Here is a 10,852-nt window from a genome sequence, read left to right as displayed (position 1 = left end):
TTCTTCATATAATATATATACATACATATATCTACCATATGTACATATACTATATAAAAGAATATAATGTTCTTTTGCAGTCTTTTTTTTTTTTTTCCTGGAACTGAGGACTGAACCCAGGGCCTTGCACTTGCTAGGCAAGCGCTCTACCACTGAGCTAAATCCCCAACCCCATAATATTGTATAATATAAATAAGTTATAATTCCTTTAGCTAGGCCTCAATTTCTGGATAATTAAGTGATTTTTCGGTCTGTTACCATGTGGTAACTAATTATTGCACATTAATAATTTGTCTTTGTACAAACTTTTTTCTTCCTGAAACAGGATTTCTCTGTGTAGCCCTGGATGTTCTGGAACTCTCTGTAGACCAGGCTAGCCTTAAACTCACAGAGATCCACCTGCTTCTGCCTCCTGATTACTGGGATTAAAGGTGTGTGCCACCACCACCTGGCTGTACAAGTTTATCTTTAGATTAAATTTAACATTATTATTAACATTGTAGACTAAATTGCCAGAGAGGAACATGTAGTATTAACACCAACAGATGTATACTTTCCTACCAGACCTAAGAGTTTCTCTCACATCCTTGCCAACACGATAATTCATAAAACTTTGACCTTAAATTTTAGCCAAAGACATTAAGAGTTCCTTCTTTTTACATAAAACTTTGACCTTAAATTTTAGTCAAAGACATTAAGAGTTCCTTCTTTTTATTTAAATCCCTTAAACATTAGCAACAACAATATACTAGGGTGCTTCAGTATGGGTCATTTTACTTAATTTTCATGTAAAAGCCCGGGCTGTTTCTTTTTACAGTTCTTTTCTTGTTGGGTGAAGCTGAAGATCTTGGAGAATTTTAAAACAATCTATAGAAGAAAAAAAGAATGACCTAGTTGCAAAAGACACTCACTGTGGTTGTTAGTTTCCTGAGCGTCAAAAATTCAGGGCTTGTTATCAGCACAAAGGGAGATTTTTCATTTATTTACTTACTGACAATGAGCGCTGACAACCCCTGTGGCCAGCAGAGGGCAGCACATCCCCACGGAGTGTCTGGGAGACGCCACCAGCTGATTGAATATGCTTCAGCAGGGACTTCGGACCACATTAGCCAGACTGCTAACCCACTTTGTCACTTCCCCTGCCTGGCCTTAGGACAGGTGGGAGTGAGGCACAAAGTTTGCCTGAAAAACCAAGATAAACTGAAGAACTGAACGCCAGCTAAGTGCAGGGCAGCATAGAATTAAGAAAGAAAAGAGTATTATGAACACAAACATCGTTAAATAGAAGGGGATTTTAATTTAATTCCAGGCACTGTTTGTACAATAAAGCACAGAAAGCATACTTTATTAATTAATACTTTTTTTCACACTCATTTTGCTAAAAACTGACAAAAACATCAAACATTAGCCCTATATTTAATTTTGTATTTTCCTAAAAAATAAGACTTACTGTTTTAAATCAAAATGCAAATTAACCTTCTTTCTATTAGTTTATTTATCCAATATTGGGTGCTAGATGTGGAGGACATGGGATGGTCAGGACATAGTCTCTGTACCCCGCCCCCCCTCCCAGGTCCGCCCCCCCTCCCAGGTCCATGCTGCCTCATGGTCTGCGCTGAGCTATGTCCCCAGCCCTTTCATTCCTGTTCTGGACAGGGTCTTGCTAAGTTTCCAGGCTAGCATTGCCCTCACGTCCCCCTGTTGTAGCCCTCTCCACTTCTCTTTCTTTCTTTCTTAATTGGTAATACTGGGGGTTGAACCCAGGCCAGGGCCTTGTACATTCTGGGCTAGTTGTACCACTGAGCCCTATCATCTGCCGGGTCCCTGTTCTTTTCAGCAAAGCAGAAGTGATTTAGAAGCTGGGTCAGGAAACTTTGTAACTTTAGAGATGGCTTCATAACTGGCTCACTGCCTGTGGCCAAGTTCTTAACATCTGTGTGCCTCAGAATAAAAATGATACCGATGCCATCTGTGCTATTGACCTCACTGATACACAGATGAAATGCCGCATGAGGGCTGGCCAGATAGCTTGGTGGGAAAAGGTGCTTGAGTTCGAATCCTGAAACATGCATGGTAGAACGAGAACTGACTTCTGCAAATTCTCCTCCGACCTCCGCATGACGTGCTGTGGAACATGTAGTAAAACACCCCCCACCCCCCACACAAAAGAAAAAGAAAAGAAACACTGTATTCAAAGATACTTGGGAAGAAAGCAGCCTGAGACTCAAAAGCTACAGAATAATGCCCACAGCAGCAGCAGAGGCTGCTTGGTGCGTTCTTGGGTGAGCAAGCACCCCGCTAAACGGCAGAATTAGCTGAGTTAGGGCTGCATCCCTTGTACAGAGGTGCACTTCACCTGGATGTACTGGGAGGCGGTGGAAGGCACAGGCTCCTAGGAACTGGTGGAGCAGGATTTAAATCCGGCTGGACTCTCCTGAGGGCCACAGCGTTCCTTCCAGTGGGGCGTGGAGGAATTGTATGTCTCGTCAGGTTACAGGGCTGAGGTCCCCAGCCTTCCGGAGGCTGAGGCAGAAGGATTCAGAATTTGAGCCAGCCTGAGCTACACAGGGACTGTCAAACAGCAACAAGAAAGTAGGTCATAGGCAATTTCATGAAAACTGACCTTAGTTATGTAGTATTTCCACACACACATCAATACACACATTAATCAATTTCAAAATCACTCCATGCAATATTTTCCCTATAAAATGTAAATTGGACACGTGTCTTAAGAAAACTCTGAAATAACCGGTCAGATTCTCTTTAGTGCAGTGGCATGACTGTTGTTGGCTAGGCAAAGCAAACTGTGGACTGCAGGAAGAGCAGGAAGAACAAGACTCACAGACAAGAGGCTCAGAGCAGAGCTTCTAGACGGTGCCTTACGCTGCTAGGTCAAGAGGGGCAAAATGGACTTCCCCTTCTGGGCACAGTAAAGTTCCAGGAGAGCTTCTGGGGGGATGGGCAAAGGGGTCTGCTCAGAATTCTGCATGTCTTCAGGCGTGAAGGAGGTGGGTCCAGGTGGAGGTCCTGTACACCTCACAAGCCTGGGCACTGGCTCAGTTTCCTGCTTCTTTTGAATCGGAGATACAGGGAAGATAAACATGTTCTGTTTCCTGCTACCTCCAGGCAGGGAGCAAACTTCAAGAGAGAGAGAGCTAGGAGGTGAGCACTTTCTAACAGACTTAACAGACTCATGACCCGCCTTTGTTGTTTGTTTATGAGACAGGGGTCTTGCTAGGCAGCCCCAAGTAGCCTGGAACTTACGTAGACCAGGCTGGCCTTTCGGTCATCTTCCTGCCTCTGCCTTCTGAGAGAGAGCTCAGATCCAGGCATGCGCTTCCACACTTGGTGCACAATAATTGCTTAGTAATTTATCAATGGTAGTATTATCGCCTCCATTTTACAGAGGAAGAAGCTGCAGCTTTTAGCCCCAAGTACAAATGTCTCACAGCATTGGAGCTCAGATAGCCTGGCTCCAGACGTTGTATTGTTAACCACGGCCCCAGCACATTTCCTTAAATTAATACCAAGAAAGGAGGAAGAGGAAGAGGAGGGAGGGGAAGAAAGGAGAGGTGAGGAGAGGGCAGAAAAAAGAAGCAGACAAAATAAACAGACGCCATGGGTAGCAGCAGTCCTTCCACAGGCCTGGCCCGGGGAACCCCTGAAGACAGGGAGGGCCCTCGGGATTAGGCGCTACTGAGTCAGTGGTCCTTTGACACCCTGGAAGAGTGCCGAGGTCTTGCATGGAACGACATTTCTGCACAGTGTGGTAACTGTTAAAAACAGGAAAGTTCACTGGTGCTAGACAAAAATTCCTGTGTTCCCAAGCACATCTCACACGTGGAAAGTTACTGCACGGCTCTGGCTAGCCGGGAAGGCTCAGGCTAATGCAGTCACAAACCAATGACTATGGATTCCATTGTTTAGTTTGCTCCCATAAAACTAACCTTGTTTTTATGAGGCTGTTCTGCAAAAATTGAAATTTAAACAAATTTCCATCGTTGCTAGGTTTGGTCTGTTTTGCTTTAAGGGCTGTAAAACACGTGGGCTAAACTTTAAATAGAAAAGTCTAAGCCTTGTAATTAAAAATTAAAAATATTTTACCACTAAATTATTTCAAAATTTGCTTTGAAGTTTTCACAATAGAAGGATTGAAAGAAAGATTCCATTAAAATGTGCAGACGGATGAATACGTTTTTTTCTACCGGTTTATCATATTACTAAATGGCAAGTATGGAAAAGAAATGGCTTGATCCTGAAAGCTTTTGCTCTTTAAACAAATCCTGAACAAGTGCTGTCCTACAGAGCCTGACAAGCCCGGCCCCAGGAATTCCGAGTTCTGCTGGGACCGGGCTGCCGCGGCAGTTGGGGGAGGGGTGGAAGGTCGTGTCGAGTCCTGGCCCCTAAGCCCCGGCAGGTTGGAGAGCTTTGGGACCGAAACCTAATCCCTCACGGTGTCCCGCCCCGTGACCGTGCGCAGCCGGCTGCTCCCCGGGTCGGGGTGGATGCCGCCGGGGTAGCTCGGGCGCGCTCCGCTGGACGCAGGGCTAGAGGAACTCAAAACACAAAGCAAGCAGCCGGGCGAGGGGTGGCCGGGCCCGGGGTCCCTGCGATCCCTGCCGTGCAGCCGCCTAGGGCCAGCGCGAGGCGGCGCCGGGTCTCCTCGCCAACCCGGTGCGCCACGGCCCAGGGACCTGCCAATCTGCCCAGGTCCCCTTTGCAACGGGCACTTGACAAACACCCGGCCCGGAGCTTCGCGCAGCCGGCGCGGCGCCCGCGGCTCCGACTTTTCGTGTTAGGGGGTAAGATGGCAGAGCCCGGGAAACAAAGGAAACTTGGCCCGGGCGGCGTGTGTGGCTCGCGCGCTTGCCCCGGGTCCCGTGTGGGAGTCGTCCGCGCCCTCGCTCGCAGCCCGCCTCGGGGAACCCTAGCTCAGCCAGAACCCGCCGCGCCCGCCCACCTGCCGCGCTGGCCGCCCCGGGACATCCCAAGTCGCCCCGGGCGGGGTGCAGGCGGCGGCGGGGGAGGGGGCGCGAGAGCTGCGCAGGGGGTGGGAGGGCGGGGAGGCGGCAGGGGAGGAGGAGAGCACGGGTGGGCGGGCGCCGCACGTCACGGCTATTGTGGCTGTCCTGGTATATAAGGTCCCGCCGGCCCGCCGCGCTCCCCACCTTGCCTGCGCCCGCGCGAGCCCAGCAGATCTCCACGCACCGAGCATCCAGAGAGTCGCGTCGCGCGCCGACGGAGCGGACATGGGCCGAGCGATGGTAGCCAGACTGGGGCTGGGGTTGCTGCTTCTGGCACTGCTCCTACCCACGCAGGTGAGGCCCTGCGCTTGGGGTGGCACTGGGGCCGCGCCCTGGGGGCGTGTGCGTGTGTAGGAGGGATGAAGTCCCTACCTCCCGCCACGCACTGGGGTAGGGAGAGAATTTTGTGTAACTGCCTTGGGGAACCTACGATGTGGACTCCCTCGAGAGAGAGAGCGCCCCCTCCCCTCTCACGGAGGGTCTTCGCTCTCCCAGCGAACCACACAAAGAGAGGAGAGAGGGGACGGTCCCTTTCGGGGAGCGTGGCACACGCCCATCCTCCACCGTCCAAACTGGTTTGGGGATCGCCCGGGAAGCCCTGGCTGTGGCTTTCCTCCCACCGTAATCCTCAGTCCTGAAGCTCAGCTAGGGACCTCCCAACGCCACAGGCTCCCGCAGTGAGACATCACCCCTTTATCCCTGGCCACTTTAGGGGCCCCATCTCAGCCTAGATCCACTAGGGAGGCGGAGCGGCAGGACTTTAGTGTCCCGAGTCTCCGCCAGGCTTTGTCCCAGCCCACCGCCGCTTCCTTTTAGATCTGTCCTGGGTACAGATCTCACCCCCAACACCGAGGGTGGCGCTAATCTGGCTACGTTGGCGAGAGAGTGAAGGCGCCGCGCCCAGAACAAGACCTGGAGCTGAGCCTGGGAGACCAGGGCGGGACTCGGAGGCGCAGCCGGTGGCCTTCGGTGCGCTCAGGAGTGTCTCTTGGGCTTTGCCCCTGAAAAGTTGGGCGCGCGGGTCATTGGTCCCTAGACATCCAGGCTCCGGGCTCACCTGGGAGAGCAGCTCCAGAGCTTGGAGCGCGCTTCGTCTTCCCCACGGTGGGAAGGGTAACTGTACCCCATTGTCTTCTTGTTGTGGGTTGACTGTGCCCGGGGGCCTTTCTCTCCGCTCCCCCCCCCACCCCCCCATGGAGGAGGGATTCGGCCTCAAGAAACCGGCTAGTCTCACCCAGATCCCCTTCTCCCCAGTCCGCCTCCCTATCGAAATGTTAACAGGGAGGTTTTGGTTAAGCAAATCAAGGGAGCTTGGTGGAGAAATTGTTTAATGCCAATTTAATAATTAACATTTAAGAATGTTTTATAGTGTTGGAGAGGACCCCCAGACTTTCAGATTGGTGCACTAGGCTCTTTTTTTCTTTGTTTTTTCTTTTTTTTAATCTGCTGTTCTAAAAGCTCTTTGTATAAAGAACAGTTACTTTCAGGTGCCCCAGACGGGCTCCCTATTGTAAACAATTTAGCATATTAATGTTTTCCATTTCGTGGGAATGCCACTTCCTGACAGGACAGGCTCTGTCTTACACACAGTAGGCGCCTAGTAAGTATAATTGACTGGATGGGGATTTTGTTGTGGGCAGTCTACTTTGGATACAATTTGTACATTTCTTTAGTCAATATTTGCTTAATGGCCTTAGGAGGGCAGAACAAAAGGAGCCAGTGCTGATGTAGGAGGGTTTATCTCTGGATCAAGGGGCCGAATGTACATGTGGCTAGGCTCGTTACTTGGTGCCACGTCGGCCTCCCTCCGGCTTGTAATCGGAAGCTCTCGCAAGCCCTGGCAAACCCTCCCTTTCAGTGAGGGCTGAAAACTCGGATCAGCCTTTGTTCCATGACAAAGGATAGTATCACGTGCCTCGCTGGACTGTGCATTTCGTGGCTCACAAAACCAGCGGTGACTATACCACCAGGATGCCGGGACAGTAGGGGAAGCCTTGGTTCTTGGCCACAGCACCGAGCCAGTGACCAGGCAGTGGCTAGTGAAATTTAACTCCACACTCCCCTGCATTTTGTGAAGGTAGGATGTTTTAACTGAGGGCCTTTTGCCTTAGAGCAAGGATTCTTAAGTATTTTTTAAATTTAAATGAAAGCAATCATTGCTATTATTAACCTCTGGTGCTTGTGGTCAAACCCAAGGGCCTGCACATGCTAGCAAGTGTTCTACTAATGCTATACATCCCTAGGTGGTTAGCTCCCATTTTTCAATTTAAGATAAATATTGTGACCAGTTTTGAGAAGGGTTATAATTTCAAGATTTCAAAAGAGCAGATAGGATACCCAATGTGCTTTTAAGTTTCAAATGTTAAGATACTTCTTTAGGGTAATGTTTCCCAGGCTGTGTGAAACCAGAAAGACCTAGTACACCAGGGTGGACTGTGATGTAACAAACTAGCACCACAGATCTCAATCATCCCACAAGTGTACACACACACACACACACACACACACACTCCCCAGGTCCCCCATATATTACATACAAGGGTTTTTGTTTGTTTGTTTTTGAGACAAGTCCCACTGAGTAGCCCGGACTGGCCTGGAATTTGATTTTTAGATCAGGCAGCCCTTGAACTCAGAGAGACCCACCTGTCTCTGCCTCCTCCTGAGCTGGGATTCAAGGTGTGTACCATGACTCCTGGCCATACACAGGTTTTGCTTTCTTGAGACAGAGTCTAGCCGTAAAATCCAGGCTGGCCTTAAGTTCTAGATCTGAGCCACCAACCTGGCTCAACTTTAAAATGTCTTCTTGTCTAGGGGAACAGTGAACCAGGCTTGCAAAGCTAGCAAATCCATATGATATCAGAAACCAGGTTAAGCCCATCCTTTAGTACACTATGCGGAGTAGGAAACAGTCCTGCTCTTGGCACTGATGTAGTCTGGAGAACTCTTTGTTTTTTGAGACAGGGTCTCCTGTAGCCAAGGCTGGCCTTGATCTCCTGGTCCTCTGTATTCTCTAGGTATCTAGATAGGAAGTTTTAGAACTAAAGAGACTCATTTGGTGGGACCAAGTGAATTCAGAATTTAATGATGTAGTTCAGAGAACAATGGGAAAAGCAATCTTAGGGTGGGTGAGGGACAGGAGGTGTAGTTCAGTGGAGAAGCTAGTGCTTAGTATCCCCAAGATCACCCTGTATTTGATTTCTTCTACTGTAGCAACAGAGGCATCTATAGAGTGGAAATGGAGCTAGCTGTGGTTGGTTCTGAAAACTTATCTGTGATTTTTTTTTAATGTATTTTAGATCTATTGCAACCAAACATCTGTTACACCGTTTTCAAGTAACCATACTATCTCTACTGCCCCAAATCCAACCAATGCCACCACCAAAGCAGGTGGCAGTGCCCTGCAGTCAACGGTGGGTCTCCTCGCGGTCTCGCTTTCTCTTCTACATCTCTACTGTTAGAGACTCGAGCCAAGAAACGTCTCTACTTCCCCATCTTCTAGACCCACCCCAATGGTAACCACAAGTCCAGTGTGACCCGGAAGAAACAGGTCCACATCAAATCTGCAATTACCACACCTCAACAGAAAACCTTGAGAATTCTTGTGAAGGATGTGACAGACGGTGAATGCCAATATTGAATCTGCTGGAGTTTTATGTTCAAGATGAAGAGTGATAACATCTGAAGTTGATGTGATTTCCTTGAATGTGACTTAAGAAATGTGGACACTTGAAACTGTAACTTGAGATCAAGCATAGGTTTTATGTAGAGATATGGATGGGATGTAGGGTGGAGATGGTTTTCATTGGCTCATTCAACCTATAAGGCCATAACACAGTTAGGTGACATTAAAAGGCTTCTCTGATGCTATTTATGTATATGTTGGAAGGAACTACCAGGTGTTACTTTAAATCCGCAGTGTATTGTCTCATTACTACTAATTTAATATGCTAAACTCTAGTTAAGTTCTACATTGTCGAGCTGTTCTCTTTGGAACTGAGCATTACACCCCCTCCTGTGGCTTTAGGCTTGACATTATATTTGACCTTTATAAGTAATTGACATGTGCCAGGCAAGGATGGATTGGAACCCACCCCCAAATCCAGCCATCACTGAATAAATCTTACTTCAAAAGTCAAACAGGAGGTGTTTTCCATCATCTTTTCTTCACTCACCCGGAGTGCCAGATCCCCTTAGGTAGACCGGTTCCAGAGAGCAGAATTACGTTGACCTCCGCCAATTTCAAATGCTGCCTTTTCTTTCTGCATGTGTGGAGGGGTTTTCATAACTTAAGGTGTGGTCTGTTAGGAGGGTGAAATTGTGAATCTTGACATTCTAAAGGCAAATATGCAAATAAAGGAGCGCAAACCATAAACCTAGCAGTTGGGGTGTGAAGAGGGAGGATGACTTGCATCCAGTTCACAAAGTCTTTTATACAATTTCTGTAAATACTTTTTTTAAAAAGAGAAAAACAAGACAATGGATCGGAATAGCCACATTTGGAATACTTTGGTTATCAGTTCATATTTTTAGATAGTTTGACATTGGTCCTGTGCCTGAAAGGGGGCTTGGTTCTACGGTTAGTTTTTCCAATGCCTTGATAACATACATACCTTTAAAAACATATACATTCCTTGAAAAATCTTTTGTTCGCATGGTCACACACTGATGCTTACACATTCTGGGATCTCATGGCCACAGTAGTCTTGATAACCAGAGTCATTTTCTCCACCTTTAGAAACCTACCTGGGAACAAGGAGACCTCACAGACCCAAAGCTACTGTGTGTGTGAATGAACACTTCAACTCCCTTTGCCTCGTACCTGAATGCTGTACGTCTGTTTGATTGTATATTGTGTTTGTGTATTTATGCTTTGATTCATAGTAACTTCTCATGTTATGGAATTGATTTGCATTGAACACAAACTGTAAATAAAGGAAAGAGATGGCTGGAAGAGCAGTCTGTTGATTTTTTTATTTTTTATTTTTATTTTTATTTATTTATTTTTTTGAGACAGGGTTTTTCTGTGTAACAGTCCTAGCTGTCTTGGAACTTGATTTGTTAACCAGGCTAGCCTCAGACTCACAGAGATCCACCTGGCTCTGCCTCCCAAGTGTTGGGATTAAAGGCGTGCACCACCACTGCCTGGCTGTGCCTTTTGAAATTTTAAGTGTTTTTTTTTTTTTTATATAATAATTATGGGTGATCATGGATGTTATATAAGCCACTGAGGATCTATCTTGATGTTATGCTTCTAACTGGAATATTACATGTTTGAAAGCTCAGCTAGCAGCAGATTTGGCCATAGAATTTCACCCTAAAGTTGACTTAAATTTTTTTTTTTTTTTGAGACAGGTTTCCACTGTGTATCTACCTTACCCCCATACTCCAACCCGCCTCCACTCCTGCCTCACTCCTTGGCCTGCAAGGCCCTGATCTCACAGAAATCCATTTGCCTCTATCTCCCAAGTGCAGGTAATAAAGGCATGTGCACCATGACTGGCTCCACTGTTGAGCGCCAGCTGTGTGCCAAGGTACCCATGGCTGATGAGCGTGGCTGGAGAGCATGCCTTTGAGATGAGAAGGTATCAGTGATGACAGCAAGCTGTGCGGTGTCACTGAGGATCAGCAGACCATGGGTTGAGACCCCTGGCTCAGGGACCATGGGTTGAGAAACCATGATGGCCTTGAACACTGGAACTGATGTCTGAATGACAGATGGTTGTGGGGGACATCTAACGGGATGAAGAGCAGGTTCTAAGTCAGCACCGCTTTCCCCTGTGCTGGGGTCTACAGATGACTCTGTTTCCACACATCAAATGCATTCCTGA

At 47.7% G+C, this 10,852-nt stretch overlaps 1 protein-coding gene across 2 annotated transcripts; it reads left to right on the top strand.

The window, feature by feature from the left end:
• Nucleotides 1-4,566: 4,566 nt before the first annotated feature.
• On the top strand, nt 4,567-9,975 carry Cd24 (CD24 molecule). 2 transcript variants are annotated; one of them, XM_036168897.1, is made up of 3 exons: nt 4,567-4,802; nt 5,142-5,318; nt 8,321-9,975. In XM_036168897.1, the coding sequence occupies exons 2-3, from the start codon at nt 5,250-5,252 to the stop codon at nt 8,480-8,482; spliced, it is 231 nt and encodes a 76-aa protein (XP_036024790.1). In that variant the 5' UTR covers nt 4,567-4,802; nt 5,142-5,249; the 3' UTR covers nt 8,483-9,975. The 2 variants fall into 2 exon arrangements, with proteins under 2 accessions (XP_036024790.1, XP_036024789.1); XM_036168896.1 differs by lacking the exon at nt 4,567-4,802 and having other exon boundaries at nt 5,096-5,318.
• Nucleotides 9,976-10,852: the final 877 nt, after the last annotated feature.

This window comes from Onychomys torridus, chromosome 19, assembly GCF_903995425.1.
Source record: "Onychomys torridus chromosome 19, mOncTor1.1, whole genome shotgun sequence".
In the NCBI taxonomy this organism is placed as follows: Eukaryota; Metazoa; Chordata; class Mammalia; order Rodentia; family Cricetidae; genus Onychomys; species Onychomys torridus.
Note: the sequence above shows the minus strand (reverse complement) of the source record. Positions and strands in the feature narration are given on the sequence as shown.